The following is a 20276-nucleotide window of genomic DNA, read 5'->3' on the forward strand; positions in this document are numbered from 1 at the left end:
CCTGGCGCGGCCTCCGCCCCATCGGAGGACACTCAGAGCTCATCTGATCCAACCCCTCAGTCTCCACTTGGGCACTGAGGCAGAGAAAGGGGATATGGCAGTTGAGGGGCCTGGACAGACAATCAGGCCCCCAAATGAGCATGTCCATTTCCACCTCATGGCGGTGGAAATGCAGATCCAGAACATAAACATCACCCATCCTGGGTGCCCACGGGGACATGAGATGCAGATAAACCCAAACCCTTTAGACCTTGGCTGACCCAAGAGTGGTGGTGGGCATCAGCAGATTTGTTGTCCTAAGCCTGTTTGGCTCAAACTAATAGTAAGATGAGCTTACCTTCTCTGACCATGTGCCCCGCCATAGTGGAGAGAGCAGTCAGGGCCAGGTTCAGGGTGAGCCAGGGCAGGTACTAATACATGATTTAGAGTCAGGCTTTCCTTGTCCCAGAAGGTCCTGAGTGACTTCCAGCCCGGGGCCCCCAGGTTCTGCAACTAGAAGCAGTAACCTGAACTTCCTTCCTGGGCTGGGCTCCAACATTTGGTTTCTGGGGACTCAACTGATGACACTGTATCCTGGCTTCCCCCAGGAGGCAGGACTGACCCTTTCTGACCCTGGCTCCTGACCATGAACCAAACCCTGAAAGTTGAGGAAATAGCTGATCTGCTCCTTTTCCCTTACTTCTCAAAGCAGGAGCATCAGGACCAAGAAGTCACATTTTAAGCTCCTGTAGGGAAGGCTGGGAGAAGCAGCAAAGAGCTTTGGAGCTGGACGGACTAATTGAAATCCTGGCTCCACCTAACTGCATGTGGCTTGGGAAGTAAACCCTAACTCTCTAAACTTCCATATCATTGTTTGTAACATGAGTTAATGATAGCACCTACCTCCTAAAGTTATTGTCAGGACTCCAGGTGACAATGCCTGGAAAGCTGTTAGCAGTGATAAGCAGCCCCATCATGACACTTGTTTCCATCACTCTGAGGGCCACTCAAGGGTGATGCTAGGCTGCCCAGGGGAGCTTCAGGCCAAAGGAGAGTTCGGTTAGACAGGAGGAGCTGGGAGAGTTTGGAAAAGTATTGAAATATCTGTTTCCTGAGGACTTAAAAACATCAGACTCCTTCCCATCATCCAAGACAGAGAAGGAGCAATAAACTCTGAAGGCAGGAGGCAGAAGACAAAGCAAGCAAAATGCCAGCCTCTTTCAACCCCAGGTAAAAGCACCTTGTCCTAGAACTGCGCTTGATAGCGAAGAGACACTTTCACAACCACCAGCCCACTACGTGTTCATTCTCCACAACCCTGTGAAGCCCAGAAAGGGCAAGGAATTGGTCTAAAGTCACCCAGGAGGTGGCAGAGCCAGTGCTCAGGTCTTCAGACTCCAGGCCCAGAAAGGGCAGCGACTGGTCTAAAGTCACCCAGGAGGTGGCAGAGCCAGTGCTCAGGTCTTCAGACTCCAGGCCCAGAAAGGGCAGCGACTGGTCTAAAGTCACCCAGGAGGTGGCAGAGCCAGTGCTCAGGTCTTCAGACTCCGGGCCCAGAAAGGGCAGCGATTGGTCTAAAATCACCCAGGAGGTGGCAGAGCCAGTGCTCAGGTCTTCAGACTCTGGGCCCAGAAAGGGCAGCGATTGGTCTAAAGTCACCCAGGAGGTGGCAGAGCCAGTACTCAAGTCTTCAGACTCCGGGCCCAGTGCTATCTCCTCCATCCACAGAGGCCCTGGCCAATACTTGGGGTTGAGAAGCGAGTGGGGGCTATTTCTGAGTTGCTCCTCACACATGATCTTGATAGACTCTGGGGACTGGTGTTACTATCAACACTTTACAGATGAGAAGACTGAGGACACCAGTAATTAAGTGGCAGAAGTGGGCCTGGAACCCATATCTGCCTGTCTCCAGGCCCAGCAGGTTTTCAGGGAAACACAGCCTCTCCTACCCCTGGGCTGCCTGCCTGACCATCAGCCCTCTCTGCCCTTCCCTGCCCTTGCCTTCCAGTCAAGGTGATTCTGGACAGTTACTTCTTCTTCTGTGGGCAGCCCCTCCTCTTCATCCCAAGGGAGCAGGTGTGTGATGGCCACCAGGACTGTGCCTCGGGGGAGGATGAGAAGTACTGCGTCAAGAAACTCCCTGACGGACCTCCAGTGGCAGGTGAGTCCAGGGGCCAAGGGGCCAGGGGAGTGGACAGAGCAGGAAGTTGGCTCAGGTCCACTGCATAGCATCTGCTACCTGACAAGTCAGCTTCCTTCCCTATTGTAAGAGTCTTAAAAACAGGATCATGTCTTATCTACTGGATCCCCAATACTTAACATCTAGCAAACACTCAGTACATTTTGATGAACAAATGTGGACCAGAGGGGACAGGGAGTTGTAACTGAGCCTGCCCCATTCCTGCTGCACCTGGACGCTGAATTGAACGACCTTGGGGAGTTCCCTTTTTTCTCTGACACCTATTATTTCAAGAGGACTGCAAAGAGACCATATGGCCACTAGCCAGCTATTGATTCTTCTATTTATTTTGCATGTGTGCTTAGTTGCTCAATCGTATCTACTCTTTGCAACCCCATGGACTGTGGTCCCCCAGGCTCCCCTGTCCATGGGATTCTCCAGGCAAGAATACTGGAGTGGGTTGCCATTTCCTTCTCCAGGGGATCTTCCTGACCCAGGGATCGAACCCAGTCTCTTGAATTACAGATAGTTTATTTACCATCTGAGCCACCAGGGGTGGCTATTCATTATAGAAGTGTTTATTGTAACATGTTATGGAACAAGACTGAGCTAGGTCCTTCAAAGGATGGTTTTTACATAAAAACCCATGTTCTTCCTTGGATTGGGTTACTCCAGCTTGATTCACCTAGTACTTGGGCTCTGCAAAGAAAAGACAGCCCAGGGCATGGGTGATGGGGGCTTTTATAGGGCAAGGCTGAGTGACATCCTGTGTATTTGACCCTTTTTTTAATCAGAAATCAAATGCCTGTGAGCCTTGCCACCCTACTGCCAATAGCAATTCTCACTCGCCTACCCCTCTCTGACCTTACATGGGAAAAAAGAGCAAGGTTCCTCTTTGAGAAGTTTTCCCAGACAAGAGAACTTGTGTGAACCACGGGTAGGAAGGCCTTATAATACAACCATCAAATACATATATGCAAATACATCTAAAAAGTGAAAGTCACTCAGTTTTGTCCAATTCTTTGTGACCCTATGGACTACACAGTCCAGGAAATTCTCCAAGCCAGAATACTGGAGTGGGTAGCCTTTCCCTTCTCCAGGGGACCTTCCCAACTCAGGGACTGAACCCAGGTCTTCCACATTGCACAGATTCTTTACCAGCTGAGCTACAGGGGAAGCCCAAAAGTGGAAAGGGAGCTATTAATAATTATGCCAGGGCAAAAGTCAAAATGGAGATTATTCCCAGGACATCTGGTCACCCTGCTGCTGCTGCTGCTAAGTCGCTTCAGTCGTGTCCGACTCTGTGCGACCCCATAGACGGCAGCCCACCAGGCTCCCCATCCCTGGGATTCTCCAGGCAAGAACACTGGAGTGGGTTGCCATTTCCTTCTCCAATGCATGCAAGTGAAAAGTGAAAGTGAAGTCTCTCAGTCATGTCCAACCCTCAGCGACCCCATGGACTTCAGCCTACCAGGCTCCTCCATCCATGGGATTTTCCAGGCAAGAGTACTGGAGTGGGGTGCCATTGCCTTCTCCTGGTCACCCTAGCTCCTGTCAGAATGAGACTCAATCAGGCAAAGCCAAAAGGAGGAACTCCTCTTGAGGTGGAAAGGTTTGGTGTTCTGTGAGGCTCCCCCGTTCCCAGGAGGGTTTGGACCACCAGTTTGGGCTGGTCACATGATAAATTCTTTGGGAGATGAGCCAGATGAACCCCTGCCCTGAGCTGACCCGGGTTCCTTCCCTCCCAGTCCGCCTCTCCAGGGACCGATCCACCCTGCAGGTGCTGAACCCCGCCACGAAGAACTGGGCCTCCGCCTGTTTCGACAGCTTCACAGAAGCTCTGGCCAAGACCGCCTGTCGGCAGATGGGCTATGACAGGTACCCAGCCCAAGGTCCGGTGGCTGTCACCTCACCCCATGACCTCTCTCCCTCTCTTCCTTCCCTCCTCTTTTCCCCTTTCCCTCTTTCCTTCCTCCTTCCTGTCTCTTTCCTAAAAATTGTAGGTATTGGAGTCAGACAACTGCTTTTGAAACACTTTTCCTTACAAGCAGCATGAAGTTAAATCTTGTAAGGCTCAGTTTGTTGAAGAGTTAATGGAGATGTGTGTGTGTGGTGGGGGGAGGTGGTGAGGCTTCCCTGGTGGTCCAGTGGCTAAGATTCTGTGCTCCCAATGCAAAGGCCCAGGTCTGACCTCTCGTGGGTGAACTAGACCCTGCATGCCATAATGAAGACTGAAGATCCTGCGTGCCACAGCTGAGACCTGGTTGTTGTTTAGTGGCTCAGTCATGTCGGACCCTTTTGTGACCCCCATGGATAGCCCACCAGGCTCCTTTGTCCATGGGATTTCCTAGGCAAGAACTCTGGAGTGGGTTGCCATTTCCTCCTCCAGGGGATATTCCCAACTCAGGGATCGAACCCATGTCTCCTGCATTGGCAGGCAGATTGTTTTACCACTGAGCCACCTGGGAAGCCTACAGACAAATTAATTAATTAATTTTAAAAAAGAATTAATGGGAGAAGCAATGCCAACCTCATAGGATGGTTATGAGAGAGAGAATATCTGCCCTCAAAAGAAAAAAAAGAAAAAAGAATATCTGCCCCCCCATCCTCCCTCACCCCCATCCCCACCCCCACACACAGTTCAGGCTCCTTATAATCCCCTCCTTTCCTTTACTCCTCAACCCTCATTTCTTCTTGGTTTGGCAAGCTGCCATCCCTGCCCCAGAATACAAAAAAAATCTTATTTATTTATTCAAAGTCCTATTGGTTAAAATTTAGTTTAAATGAACCTGATCTCACTGGGGTTTCATGGGCAATCTCAGCTCTCAGCAAATTTCAAAGGCAGTTTTAAATCTTTAGTGGATGAAAAAATATACAGTTTTAAGAAGGGTAATTAACATTGCATATTTATATTCATTTGATCTTGGCAAAAACCAAAATGGTAGTTACTATTCTATCTGTTCTATAAGTAGGTTCAAAGAAGGTGAATAACTTGATCGGATAGTAGCTGGGAGCAAGAGGGCTGGAATGTGTGCCCAAGACCCCCTAATTCCTGGGTGTCAGAATTATATCTGTTTCTAGGTTGGGTAATTCTCTCTTTTGTGGAGGTTTCATCTATAAAGGGAGGAGAGGGGAGACAGTTGATCACTCAGAGCCTAACTGGAGAGGATAAAAAAGGACCCATGCATTCAGCTGCACAGGGGGTAATCTCTTCCTGGCAGGCCCCAAATTATAGGATTCTAAGAAACTGGACCCGGAGACTAGGTGTAAATGATACATCCTAGGCAGACGTAGTCCATCAATCAATCACAGAATCCTCTTCCATCAAATCCTAGAGCAGCCTCAAGCTCATTTTTCAGTAAGTACTCTAGACAGACATCACCGATCCATCAGAACTATTTGCGTCTTCTGCTCTCTGGTTGTCAGGTTTCTCCTGCTCTCTGCCCTCCACAGTGTGCAACTTGCAGTACCCTCCGGAAAGGACACCCTGCCCCCTTCATTTCCAAGGAGAGCTAGGAAGGCAAGCCCTGCCCCTGCGTCACCCCTCCCCCAACAGCAACCCCAGCCTGGCCTCCTGGCTGCAGCACCCCCCTCCTACTGCAGGCCAGCCAACTGCAGTGTCAGCTGTACTAGCAGAGCAGGCTGCAGCCTGATTATGAAACCAGGATGTCTCCAGGGGTTCTTAAGGTAAAAGGCTCCTAGATTTTCTGTCCTTCTAAGCTCTTTAAGGCATCAAGCCATCTAGCTCTTGGGCTCTGCAAGATCAAAGCTGATCAGAATTATTCATCATGATGTAACTGGTGAATAGAGGCTAACTCTCCTGGGAATGTCCACTTCCACCATGATCCTTCTTTTTGTATCTCAGATTTCCCTGGCTAGGAGGGCCTTCTTGTCCCAGGACCACAAAACTCTAGATGCCTCAAGATGGGAAGGACTCTGAAGATCATCTGGTCTACCCATCATTAATAGAGGGGGAAACTGAGGCTTAGAGAGACCCAGAGAGAAAATGTGACCTGCCAAGGGTCACAAATCAAGCTAGTGTCAGAGCCAGGACAAGAATCTCAGGCTTGAGGGCTCTCAGCACAAAACCCAGCACTGCTAGACTTCAGCCTTTCAAGTGCCATGGCTGGGTCATCCAAGTAGTGCCAGATTCCTGGGTGGGCATGTGAGAGTGTGCCAGTCAGCCAGTGTCTTGGGTTGACCCAAACCTGCATACAGAGCTTACGCTAGCATGACTGGTATAAAGGATAGGCAAGGACAGGAGAGATGGAAAAGAGGTACATTCAGTACAGCAACAATCAGAAAGATGAGATTAATCAGGGAAGACTTCTTGGAGGAGGGAAGACTTATACTCAAGGTCTGAAAGAAAACAAACATGGATTTGTGGAGAGAAAGAGAGATAGTGATCCAAATGAGAGAGATGTTTGTCTGAATGCACGTGAAGCCTGATCTTGGCCTGTCCCACCTTCAAAGGGACCATAAATGTACCCCACTACCACATTCAGACCAGATGCCTCGTTTGGAGAACCAAATGTCCACATCTAGTTCCCTCCAAGGTAGGGATGGGTGCTAACTTGTTTCCTCTGCCTCCTTGTGAACCAGGAGAAACAGCTGGGACATTTGGAATAAGGACAGAGCTGGGAGTTACAAAAGAGCGTCCATAGGATTTCTTCAGAGCTCTGGGCTCTGAACCAGTCTTCCCTGCCCAAAAAAGCAAGTCCACATCAGCGCTGTGCTCAGGGCTGAGTCCTGGATGTCAAGAAACATCCGTTGTCCTCTAGCAAAGCAGGCACTACCCTCGCTTACCACCTCCACTCCCCTGCCACACCCCACCCAGCACCCTCCGCTGCCCCCTCTCCTGGGAGTAGGGGCTACTCCCACCATCTTGGTCTAAGCTCCTGCCTCAGCTCACATCTCTCGCTCTCTCCCTTTCCCTCCCAACACTAGCAGCAAACCCACCTTCAGAGCTGTGGACGTTGGCCCAGCCCAAGATCTGGACATTGTCAAAGTCACAGAGAACCTGCAGGAGCTTCAGGTGCAAAACTCAAGTGGGTAAGTGAGAGGACGCCTCTGGCCCAGAAAGCTCAGCCACGCTCGCTGTCGTTGGGATTGCAGCCAGACTGCCCCGAACGGATGCAGCAAGGGGAACATAAGCCAGACAACAAGAACTCCTGGCCAGGCAGACAGTCCGATATCAAAAGCTAGAGCATCACATTTCTGAGCGGTTTTCTGTGTTGACTCTTTGGCTTAATACAAGGGGCAGCTGGACAAAGTGTGCTGTCCACACGCTGGCGGCCTTTCATCAGTCAAAGAAGAAAACCAAATTGGTTTCCTATGGCCTTATGCTCTCTTTGAGCCCCAGAGGCAGGATTCCAAAGGCCACTTTGTCCTTCCTGCCACTCACCCAGGCCAGAGTAGTACCCCCCTCTGCATTTCTAACTCTCCAGGGGAGCAGCTGTATGGCCGCTGTCCTGTTCTCATGCCTACCACCCGTGCCAGAGCCCGGCATCTACAGGAACACTGTCACCCCACAGAGAGAATGATGTCTCCTTAGGATGCAGGGAGGTTGCTGAGAGCTGCTTATTCATCAAAGAGTAAATCTTGAAAAGGAGAGGACTAGGAGCAGAATGATTGTTTGCCTGGAGTTTCACTAAAATCCCATTCCTCTTCTGTTTGAAGAACCTGCAGTGCCGCAGACACTGGTCCAGCCTCTGCTCTCTTCCATCTCAGGCTGCCAAGAGCCCCAGGGTGGGCTGTGACTCAGGCAGGGCCCAGCACATAGCAGATGCTTATCAGTAGGGGTGTGGAATCCAACTGCATTCAGTCGCACTGAATTGGGTGGAAGTACGGTGTCTATATGGGGCTTCCCTGGTGGCTCAACTGGTAAAGAATCCACCTGCAAGGCAGGAGACCCTGGTGAGTTTCCTGGGTTGGGAAAATCCCATGGAGAAAGGATAGGCTACCCACTCCAGTATTCTTGGGCTTCTCTGGTGGCTCAGACAGTAAAGAATCCACCTGCAATGCAGGAGACTTGTGTTCGATCCCTAGGTTGGGAAGATCCCCTGGAGGAGGGCATGGCAACCCACCTCAGTGTTCTTGCCTGGAGAATCTGATGGACAGAGGAGGCTGGAAGGCTATAGACCATGGGGTCAGAGTCAGACACGATTGAACAGCTAAGTACAGCACAGCACGGTGTCTGTACAGCCCCCACCCAGCAAGGCTTCATATTTCCCGGGTGCTGGGAGGGGACTGGAGTCAATAGTGCCAGGAGACCCGAGTCCCTGCCCCCCAGCCAAAAGACAAGCAAAAGCCACAGGATGCCTGTGTCTCCTTTCCAGCCCCTGTCTCTCAGGTTCCCTGGTTTCCCTGCAGTGCCTTGGTGAGTACGCCCCATCTCTGAGGGTTTGGGTCCTGGGCCAGCAATAAGCAGGAAAGAAGACCTTCATCCTCATTCTTAAATCACTCAGACTCCAAGTGTCACTCTATTCTGTCCAGACATTACTCCCTGGACCTTGGGCTTGTAGGTGAACACTCCTTCAAGTAGTTGATGTTAAGAACTCCCTCCCACTGCCCACCCATATCTCCACACTTGTTGTGGGCAGAGATCCAAGAGAGAGTAGGAAAACCAGAGCCTCTACCCGCTCTCACCCCTGGCCAGGGCCCACGTAATCTCATCTGCTCATTCCGTTTAGCAAAGATTCATGGAACAGTTAAGATGCGTCATCACTGTCAGACGCTAGCTGGAAGTAGAAGATACCAGACAAGCAAGAGAATTGGCCTCTGTCCTCAGGAGCTAATGGCTGACCAAAGGGAGAGGTGTGAGGCCACATGGAGGAAGTGCCAAACTGACCAGTAGTCCTGACTAACATGCTCCAGAGTGATGGCATGGGGCCGGGAGGGCAGGGGGGACATCAGGAGATCTGGACAGCACCTGTCCCACTGGCTTCCAGTGTGACCTTGGGTAATTCACTTGATCTCTCGGAAGTTCATCTTCCCAAGAAGCCCTTTAGTCCAACAGCCCAACAGAATCCTGGGAGACCCCCTAGTTCTGAGAGAAGATCAGAAGGAAAAACAAGCTCTGAGGTCCCACTCATCCCACCAGCCTCGTGGGAGAACCAGGCTGAGCCTGGCAGATGGCCAGAAACTGGATCGCCTGAGAGGAGGAAGGTCATCCTCGCTGCCTCTGCAGTTGAGCAGTGAGGATGCATCCCTGCAGCTTAGTAGTGTGTGTGCATGGAACAACGGACTGGTTCCAAACTGGGAAAGGAGTAATTCAAGGCTGTATATTGTCACCCTTCTTATTTAACTTCTATGCAGAGTACATCATGAGAAACGCTGGGCTGGATGAAGCACAAGCTGGAATCAAGATTGCCAGGAGAAATATCAATCACCTCAGATACGCAGATGACACCACCCTTATGGCAGAAAGTGAAGAGGAACTGAAGAGCCTTTTGATGAAAGTGAAAGAGGGGAGTGAAAAAGCTGACTTAAATCTCAACCTTCAAAAAACCAAAATTATGGCGTCTGGTCCCATCACTTCGTGGCAAATAGATGGGGAAACAATAGTAACAGTGACAGACTTTATTTTCTTGGGCTCCAAAATCACTGCAGATGGTGACTGCAGCCATGAAATTGGAAGATGCTTTCTCCTTAGAAGAAAAGCTATGACCAACCTAGACAGCATGTTAAAAAGCAGAGACATTACTTTACCAACAAAGGTCCATCTAGTCAAAGCTATGGTTTTTCCAGTAGTCATGTATGGATGTGAGAGTTGGACTATGAAGAAAGCTGAGTGCCGAAGAATTGGTGCTTTTGAACTGTGTTGTTGGAGAAGACTCTTGGGAGTCCCTTGGACTGCAAGGAGATCCAACCAGTCAATCCTAAAGGAAATCAGTCCTGAATATTCATTGGAAGGGCTGATGCTGAAGGTGAAACTCAACACTTTGGCCACCTGATGTGAAGAACTGACTCATTGGAAAAGACCCTGATGCTGGGAAAGATTGAAGGCAGGAGGAGAAGGGGACGACAGAGGATGAGATGGCTGGATGGCATCACTGACTCGATGGACATGAGTTTGAGCAAGTTCTGGGAGTTGGTGATGGACAGGGAAGCCTGGCGTGCTGCAGTCCATGGGGTCGCAGAGAGTCGGACATGACTGAGCAACTGAACTGACTGATGCATCCCTGTTGGATGTTAAGACTTTTACCCATTCTCATGTGATCTCAAGTTACTGATGGGATCTGAGCACCTGATGTGCTGAGCTAAGCAGCACTGAAGTCAGAACGAGGCTTAAGCCACAGATCCTCCCTACAGGAGGCTTCAGTCTCATTGAGAAGACAAGACTGAACAATGACAACAAGGAAAGCTGGCTAACATCCAGGCATGCTGTGAAAATGCCAGGAGAGGGAAATCCCCAGGGATCAGGCAACGTGGAGAAAATTCTCAGGCTAAACATCACAGAATGAACTGTAGGCTCTAAGAGGGCAGGAACCAGGTCTGTCTCTCTGTCTTGGCCAGTGCTCTCTTCCCAGCCGAATGAACAGTGATTTAGATGAACATGAGAGGAGACAGCATCTCAGGGACAGGGACTTCCTGGAGCAAAAACAGAAAGACTTTTCAGGGAGCTACCAGCAGATCGATTTGGCTAGACAGCAATTTTCTATCAGGAGGCTGCCAGGAGCAGGAGTTTAAACTCTTCCCCTACAGACAGAGAGGGATGCTAAGGAGCTTTGAGTGAGGGAGTGAGGGATGTGTAGAAAGCAGTGTTTGGAATTAGAAAGTGTTTCACAAGCCCCTTCCAGGCACAAACCCAGAGAGGGTGGTGGCCTTTCCCCCTTAGAACCATCACTGTGGCAGTGACTGCCAGAAGGATTGGAGAGGCTGGGAACAGGGCGGAGAGGTGGAACCGGAGATTTTTTACAAGAGTTCACAAGTCAGACGTGAGAGCCAGGAGAGTGGGATGTGAAAGAGGGAACAGGATGTCAAATCGGGAGACTCTCTGAGCAGGGGGAAGGGACTTGGAGAAAGGTGTGTTTAGGATGGGAAGATCCATTTCTGGAACTTTCTTCCCACTCTCCAATCCCGAAGCAGCCTGTGGGCGTCTGTTCACTGTTACTCAGTGGGAGCAGCTGGGGACACCCCCTGGGCAGGACTTTCATAATTCTGGGTCCATGTTTAGCTTCAAGGTCATGAATTCCAGCACAATGGACACATCTATATTCCCAGTATAAACTCCATCCGAAGCTAAAAACAGGAGACAGAGATTGGGGGAGTCTGGGATACTCAGCGTCTCCTGGTGAATAATTCAAAATTGGCCTGGTTCTCTACCCCCACCCCTGTTTCCAGTCCTAAGGACCCTGCTCAGGATAGGCTGGCTGGGGGCTCTAAGGGGGACAACCCCAGTCCCCAAGAGCCTGACTCCTTCTTTTCTTCCTCCTTCCCTCTGAGTCCAGCCTGCGGACAGAGTGTGAAGGCCCCTCGGGTGGTGGGTGGGAAGGAGGCCTCTGTGGATTCTTGGCCTTGGCAGGTCAGCATCCAGTATGACAAACAACACATCTGTGGAGGGAGCATCCTAGACCCACACTGGATCCTCACGGCTGCCCACTGCTTCTGGTAAGGCGCATTCGGGGAGCTCCTGGGGTCAGAGCTGCAGAGGAACCTGAGCACCTGGATCCTCTGTCTCCAATCTGTTGTCTGATGCCCTCCAGCCCTTCCCTTCCCCCTAAAGAAGGGTGTGGCTGCCTAATGAGACACTGGACATGACATCCTTTGTTAGGCCTTGGGGGGTCTTAGCAGAGGGTACCAGTCACCAGGCCTGACTGGTACCAGTCAGTCACCAGGCCCTTCCCTTTCGGGGGGGAAGCCAGCAAAGACCCCGTGTCCTCACTCTCCCCTACATCACTCACTGCACAAAAGCACTTCCCATCCGCCTCTGAGGACTCCAAGGGAGGCTTGAGAACTCTCTCCCTTTCTGCTAGTCTTTCAAGAAGTGGTTCCAAATCCCAGGTCCATGCCACTCCTTCATTATATCCAGAAGTTAAAACAGAAAAAAGTATTCTGTTACCAGCCAGCAGAGACAGGCCTGCCCATACCTCTGGAGAAGGACCATTCCAGGTCCTCTTCACCTTCATTCATCCATCTGTTCATTCATTCACCATCTATGAGTACCTACTAGGTACCACGTGCCTTCGTGCAGCAGACGCCAGAAGTGCCTCAGAGGAGCACACCGTGTAGGCCAGTGATTTTTAACTTTTTTGGAGAATCTGATAAAAGCTATATTTCCCCTGTGCACTCAGCTGTGTCTGGTGTCAGGAAGAAGAGAAGTACAGTAAATTCCCTACATATGAATGTGTTCCATTCCAAGAATACGTTTGTAAGTCCAATTTGTTCATTAACTTCAACAAAGTTAGCCTAGGTACCCAACTTTTACAAATAGCACCAGACACATTAACTAACTTACATGATTGGAGATGCAAACACACATTCACATCTTTGAGAGTCTTCAACTTGAAGGTTCATACGTAGGGGACTTACTGTATACAATAGAACTGACCACAATGCAAGTACCACATGAGTAACAAGACCAGTAAAATGCACTAGAGTGTCAGGACCCAGAGCACAGGCACTGAGCATAGCCCATTCCCCAGCCCTCCAGTTTTAAGTTTCTTCCAGCAGGTTTCACCAGGGAGAAGAATCGAATCCCCTTTAGAATCTGACCTGCAGTAGGTGATTCCTCAGATGGCCCTTCTCCAGCACCCCTGCCCTTATCATCATTACCCGCCAAGGCAGGGACATGCAGCACCCACTCCCCAGGGCCCCGGAGACCCAGCCTTTAGCAAAACCTCCTCATGCTTGACTCGGACCTGAACTTCACTGTCTCTGCCCCCAGGAAGCATCTCGATGTGCCCAACTGGAAGGTGAGGGCTGGCTCAGACAGATTGGGCAGCTTCCCATCCCTGCCTGTGGCCAAGATCTTCATCCTTGAGCCTAACGCCACATATCCCAGAGAGCATGACATTGCCCTCGTGAAGCTGCAGCTCCCGCTCACGTTCTCCGGTGAGAGCCGGCGCCTGGGGACAGAACTCCCATTCCGCCACTAGCTCTTTCACTAAGTGGCCTTGGGCACATCACTACTCCTCTCAAGATCTCAGTTGGCCCATTGTTTCTGGCAAGTATATCAGCCTATTGTCATGAAAGCCATGAGGCCTCCTCGAGCTCTCAGCTGACACCTTACCCCTGCCAGATTTTTCTGATGTCTGTTTTCTCTACATAGAGCACCCCAAGTGAGAATCACAGATTCATCCAATCTTGGAGTTGTGAGGGACCTAAAAGATCTCCTGGCCCATCCTCCACCCCAACCAATGCAAAAACCTGCACAATCTCCCTGCCAAAGGGTCATTGAGCTCATTTGCTCTCCTCCAGGGACAGCAACTCATTACTGTTAAGGCAACCCATAGCATCTTTGACCAGCTCTGTTCAATGACTCAGGCTTACACTGGGTAGTATTTACATCAGCATCTCCAATGGTTGGTTCCATAGAACACGGGTCCCTTGGGTACAAGAGGGTTCCTTTCTCAAATAAGTTTGGTAAATATTTTTATACCATAGCTCTCTTCCTGGAACACGTTAGTATATTAATGACATTAAGAGGGTTTGGGGTTTTTTAGCAATTTGTTTTGTTGTGTTTAATTCACATTTTCTTTATTTAAAATTATTTATTTGTTTTTGGCTGTGCTGGGTCTTGATTGCTGCATAGGCTTTTCTCCAGTTGTGGCAAGCAGGGGCTACTCTTCCTCGCGGTGCTCGGGCTTCTCACTACTATGGCTTCTCCTGTTGCAGAGCAAGGGCTCTAGGCACACGGCTTCAGTAGTTGCAGCACATGGGCTCCCAGTTGTGTCTCCTGGACTCAGTTGCTCTGTGGCATGTGGAATCTTCCTGGACCAGGGACCAAACTCATGTCTCCTGCATTGGCAGGTGGACTCTCATTCACTACACCACCAGGGAAGTCCAACACATTTTCTAAACTTATTTGACCACAGAATCTTTTTTTTTTCTTCCATGCTACTTCTATTAACATCCCATGGAACATGTGCTATGGAAACCCTGGTGTTAACCCTAACAGAGGATTAGCCACCAGGCTCTCCTGAACTTTGGGTCCCCTCTTCCTCTCTGCTCCTGGTAGGCACAATCAGGCCCATCTGCCTGCCCTTCTCTGATGAGGAGCTCACTCCAGGCACCCCACTCTGGGTCATCGGATGGGGCTTTACAGAAGAGAACGGAGGTAAGTGCCAGGCTCAGGATTACAGGACTAAGTGAGCAGCTCCCAAAAGTGATGGGAAGGAGGACCATCCTTTAGAAAAACCCATCCTGGAGGTCCAAGCACCAAGGTACCAGGAAACCCAGAGAACTGTCCTGGGCTGGGATTTGAAGGCAAGAATGGGAATGCAAGTGTGTTTTCAACCTCCAGGGAAGATGTCTGACATACTGCAGCAGGGATCCGTCCAGCTCATCAACAGAACTCGGTGCAATGCAGAGGATGCGTACCAGGGGGAGGTCACCAAGACGATGATGTGCGCAGGCCTCCCGGAGGGCGGCGTGGACACCTGCCAGGTGCGGCCTCCAAGGATCATGAGGGAATTACAGAAATAGGGGAAGTCTGCTCTGAAGAGATGAAAAAGTTCAGAGGATGAATGCCCCCACATGAAGGCTTGCACATGGTGGGCACTCGGTGTGTGATGAAGGGAGGAAGGGGGAGAGGGAAAAAGATATAAGGATGGATGGATGCATGGATGCATGGATAGACAGATAGAAGCAAAGAGATTTCAAATGTATATTTTACATACAAAGATGATGTTTCCCTCCCCACCTGCTCTTACTTCCCGTCATTTAAAACAGTATGAGCCCCCAGCAGGCAGGAACCCCAGGTCTGTTTTCCCTACAACTGTCCTCAAGCTGCTGAACTACACTAGAGAAAACCCATCTCGTGCTGGATAAGCCCCAGGGCACTGTCCCTCACCCATCCTACTGGCCAGTCCATGAATATATTCTCACATCCCCACCCAGAGGATCTTCTCAACTATTTTCATTAAAACCCCAAACCCTTCTCCCACCCCCATTCTCAGTCATTAAATTCCTTCACTCAAGAGGCATCTCTTAGTCATCTCTTGATGACTTGATATCAGGTAGATGCAGAACTTTGAGGACAGTGTCTTCCCTCAGGGAGTTCACAGTAATGGGGGCGGGGGTGAATAACTCCACAGGCAGTTCAGCTACAGAGTTATTGGGTTCTGAGGGATGAAACCCCAGAGGCTATAAGAGCTGGTAAGAAGGACACCCAAATAAGTGAACTTTTCACTCTCTCTCATTTTTTGTACAAGAAAATGTCATTTTGTAGTTTGCTTGTTCTCTCTCTCTCTCTCCATTTAATTCTAAGCTCCCTTAGGGCAAGGATCTTTTCTCTTTTCATTAATTGATCCCAGTTATCTAGAACAGTGACTAGCATGAAATAAGCCCCCCTGTAATGGTTCAATAAATCTGGAAACTACTAGGTTAGATGGGCTTCCCAGGGGGCTCGGTTGGTAAAGAATTCGCCTGAAATGCAGGAAGTGCGGGTTCTATCCCTGGATCGGGAAGATCCCCTGGAGAAGGGAATGGCTACCCACTTCAATATTCTTGCTTGGAGAATCCCACGGACAGAGAAGCCTGGCGCGCTGCAGTCCATATGGTCACATAGAGTCGGACATGACTGAAGCGACTTAGCATGCACTGCTGCTGCTGCTGCTAAGTCGCTTCAGTCATGTCCAACTCTGTGCGACCCCATAGACGGCAGCCCACCAGGCTCCCCCATCCCTGGGATTCTCAAGGCAAGAACACTGGAGTGGGTTGCCATTTCCTTCTCCAATGCATCAAAATGAAAAGTGAAAGTGAAGTCGCTCAGTCGTGTCTGACTCTTAGCGACCCCATGGACTGCAGCCTACCAGGCTCCTCCGTCCATGGGATTCTCCAGGCAAGAGTACTGGAGTGGGGTGCCATTGCTTTCTCCAGCACACACTGAGTTAGACAAAGATAACCAGGCTTCTTTACTACAGGACCCCTTAGAGCCCTCACTGTGCTAGTGTGAGTTGTAGATCTCCAAGAAAGGGCTAACAGCACACCCACAACTTGCTTGACCGCAGACAAAACCCTTTCACCCCGAAAGGGAAGGGCATTCCAGGCTGCAGGAACAGCATGAGCAGGGGAAGTGAAGGTGGAACAGCAGAGGGCGCTGGAGAGCAGGGACCAGATGGGCCAATGCAGTGAGGGGAGGGTGGAGAAGCCCACCTCTCCACCCCAGCCCTGCCCACCCTCCCCAGCAGCCTCTGCTCTGGCCTCTCTCACAGGGTGACAGTGGTGGCCCTCTGATGTATCACTCTGACTGGTGGCAAGTGGTGGGCATCGTGAGCTGGGGCCATGGCTGTGGGGGGCCTACTACCCCAGGAGTATACACTAAGGTCACAGCCTATCTCAACTGGATCTACAATGTCCGGAAGGTAAGCGTGTTTGCCCTCCCTGTGGTACCCTCCCTCCCTTCCTCTCCTCTGTGGGTTCCAAGCCACCCTTAGTGACTTAATGGCTCTGAGATTCCCCTTTAAACCCCCAATAGTCTTCATTTCCAGCAAGTGACAACCTGGAATTCCACCATTAAGAGCTGAAATTCCTTAGATCAGAGACTCCCATTAAATCCAAATACCTTACTGTATGGAACACACCCAGTTTTACCATTCTCTTGTTCTCTGATCAAATGCAGCTATCAGACACTTTCCAGAGACCAGATTCTGATAAGAAGGAGGATGGAAATATTAGTCATAAAAAGGAATGAATTTGAGTCAGTTGTAGTGAGGTGGATGAACCTAGAGCCTTTTATACAGAGTGAAGTTGATCAGAAAGAGAAAAACAAACATCAGATATTAATGCATATATATGGAATCTAGGAAAAAATAGTACTGATGAACCTATTTACAGAGAAGAAATGGAGACATAGACATAGCGAACAGACTTGTGGATGCATTTGGAGAAGGAGAGGGTGGGACAAATTGAGAAAGGAGCATTGATATATATACACTATCATGTGTAAAACAGATAAGTAGTGGGAAGCTGCTATATAACACAGGGAGCTCAGCCTGGTGCTTTGTGATGACCTAGGGGGTGGAATGGATGGGGGGAGGGAGGCTCAAAAGGGAGGTGATATGTATAATCATGACTGATTCCATTAATGTACAGCAGAGACCACCACAATGCTATAAAGTGATTATCCTCCAATTTAAAAAAAAAAAAAAGGAGGATGGAAAGGCTTATAAGACTTCCTGAGCTCTAGAGAGTAGAGAGAGGCGCAAAGAGCTTCAGAAAAGGAAGATTAATTTTGCATGCCACCATTTTGTTCAATTTCAAATTACCTAGTTTATTTGTTGGTCTCTTTTATTCTAGTCTGATCCATGATGCTCCTGCCCTTGAAGTGCTGGAAACTGCTTCCCCCTGCCCTGCCCACATGGGAATCCCCCAGAAGTCAGACACAGACCAAGAGCCCCCTGGGGCACACCTCTCTGCCCACACTCTCAGCATTTCTAGGTGCAGCAAAGGACCTGCAATCCTGTAAGTCACCCCACAGCTCACAGGCACGCAGGAAATCAGCAGCTCCAGTTCAGCTGCCCATGATGCTCTCGGCATCCCAAGGAGGGAGAGACACAGCCCACCGAACAAGCCAGCCTCCAAGACTGAGGTCTCAGAAGGCATTGCTAAGCCAAGAACTTTCTACTCTATTGAATGGAAACAGACGCTCTTCTAAGAGCCTAGATCACCAAGGGCTGGAGTGGAGGGAGGAGAGGGTCTGAGCCAGCCCTCTGCCTCCCCACCCATCCCCAAGCCCACCTGAACAAGAAACCGTTTATAATGGAAAATGTGCTGTCCTGCTCTTGGCTCAAGTACTGTTTCTTACTGTTTTGTATTGTGGCCACTGTTTATTAAACTGGTGCGTGATGTCTTTGACATAGGCTGACTGGGCTGCTTGAAAAGTGTTGAGCTAAAGACTACCAAACTATGATCCTTATTCCTTGTCCTGGGTAGGAAAAGATCTATGGGAAATGATTGATTTTCAAAGTAGAAGAAAAGAAGGCATGGGTACCAGAGCTGATGGGTGGGGGCATCCCACTCAGGGGGCAACAGTGAACAACCGACTGGGGAAGCCAGTCATTAAGTGTGCTTTCTACACAGGGGACTTGTCCCACTGCCTTCCTCCCCTTCCTCTCTTCCCTGATATCAGCCACAAGCAGGGAGAGGATCTGGGCTTTCAAGGCTGACTTTGAATCATGGCTCCCCAACAGGCTGGGAAAAGGTATTGCAACTCTAGGTCCTAACATCTACCTTAAGAACTCTAGGTGTGATTTTTAACCATTCTTTTCTTTTTTTTTTTAGCCACATGGCATGTGAGATCTTAGTTCCCCACCAGGATCAAACCCACACCCCTGCACAGAAGTGCAGAGTCTTAACCACTGGACCACCAGGGAAGTCCCTACCATTCGTTTTAAGCAGTCATTTATCACCTGCTTCCCTGGTGGCACTAGTGGTAAAGAATCCGCCTGCCAATGCAGGAAATGCAGGTTCGATCCCTGGGTCTGGAAGATCCCCTGGAATAGGAAGTGGCACCCCACTCCAGTATTCTTGCCTGGAAAATTCCATGGGCAGAGGAGCCTGGTGGGCTACAGTTCATGGGGCCACAAAGAGTCGGACATGACTGAGCAATTGAGCACAATCCTGCACAGGAATGAGATGGTCTCCAAGCTGGGATCTGAGGATATTAGCATGAATAAGTTCCTGCACTCAAAATAATCAGAGAAGTAAGCCCCATGAACTTTTCTGGCAGCTGTAGGGAGCCTAGGTGTTTTGAGGACCCTCTTGCTAGAGTTGTGTCAAATCCTTGATAAAATATACTTGTTAATGTCTTCTTAGGGTCTTAGTAAACAATAGAAATCCTCAAAGGCCAAAAAAATAAAAATAAAGCAAAGCCATCAGAATCATGAGCTGAAACTATGGGGGAGATCTGGGAACAATTGCTTACTAAAGTCTTGGGTTGCCCTCAGACAAAGATTTACATGAAAGCTGAGATCAGAACTAACCCCAGACTCACTGCAGGCAGGGAAGCTGAAACTGGGATTCTCACATAAAACAGAGACAACTGAATGGGGTAGATCCCATGTGGCAGATCTAATGGAGGAGGAAAGACTCCATTAGATTTAGGGCCTCAGGATTTCCAGAGGAAGATCCTCCAAATATGAGTTCACAATTAAAGATTGGCGAAGAGTTTAAAAATAAAACCTCAAGAACTTTAGATGTTAGAATTATAGATAATTATAATAATTATTATATTTTATTATACATATAGACATAGAATGTATATATATAGTATATATATACTCTATCATATATGATCATATATATATCATATATATCATATATATATATATGATAGAGTATGTTTGTGTGATGGACACTACTCTTTAATGGCTTCATCATGTAGGTAGTCACTTAATACTCACACAAATCTATGAAATTGGTTCTATTCTTATCCCCATTTTATAGATAAGAAAACTAAGCATAATCAGAGTAGATACCTTGCCTGAGGTTGCATACTGGCAAGTTTAACATAAGCATTCTCACTCCAGAGTTCTTGCTACAAACTACCAAAATATTGGGCCATACATATTCTAAGTGGTCAAAAGAATAACCACCAAAAGAATGGAAATAAAGTTTTTAACTTCAAAACAATAAAAACAAGAAATAGATTCAGTTCAGTTCAGTTCAGTTCAGTCGCTCAGTCGTGTCCAATTCTTTGCGACCCCATGAATCACAGCACGCCAGGCCTCCCTGTCCAGCACCAACTCCCGGAGTTCACTCAGACTCATGTCCATCGAGTCAGTGATGCCATCCAGCCATCTCATTCTCTGTCGTTCCCTTCTCCTCCTGCCCCCAATCCCTCCCAGCATCAGAGTCTTTTCCAATGAGTCAACTCTTCACATGAGGTGGCCAAAGTACTGGAGTTTCAGCTTTAGCATCATTCCTTCCAAAGAAATCCCAGGGCTGATCTCCT

At 49.2% G+C, this 20276-nt stretch overlaps 1 protein-coding gene across 4 annotated transcripts in view; it reads left to right on the top strand.

Annotated features, from left to right (window-relative positions):
• Positions 1-18178, top strand: part of TMPRSS4 (transmembrane serine protease 4) — a 39986-nt gene extending 21808 nt beyond the window's left edge. Inside the window, exons 4-13 of one of the 4 annotated variants that reach the window (XM_061440442.1) lie at positions 1988-2140; positions 3907-4036; positions 7109-7210; positions 8497-8537; positions 11611-11770; positions 13047-13213; positions 14340-14438; positions 14625-14767; positions 16537-16686; positions 17621-18178. In XM_061440442.1, the coding sequence (XP_061296426.1) occupies positions 1988-2140; positions 3907-4036; positions 7109-7210; positions 8497-8537; positions 11611-11770; positions 13047-13213; positions 14340-14438; positions 14625-14767; positions 16537-16686; positions 17621-17632 (1157 nt within the window). In that variant the 3' untranslated portion in view covers positions 17633-18178. Of the gene's footprint in view, positions 1-1987; positions 2141-3906; positions 4051-7105; positions 7211-8496; positions 8538-9475; positions 11506-11610; positions 11771-13046; positions 13214-14339; positions 14439-14624; positions 14768-16536; positions 16687-17620 lie in introns of those variants that run through there. The other 3 variants (XM_061440441.1, XM_061440443.1, XM_061440444.1) reach the window with 3 other exon arrangements.
• Positions 18179-20276: the final 2098 nt, after the last annotated feature.

Source organism: Bos javanicus, chromosome 15 (genome assembly GCF_032452875.1).
Source record: "Bos javanicus breed banteng chromosome 15, ARS-OSU_banteng_1.0, whole genome shotgun sequence".
NCBI classification, from domain to species: domain Eukaryota; kingdom Metazoa; phylum Chordata; class Mammalia; order Artiodactyla; family Bovidae; genus Bos; species Bos javanicus.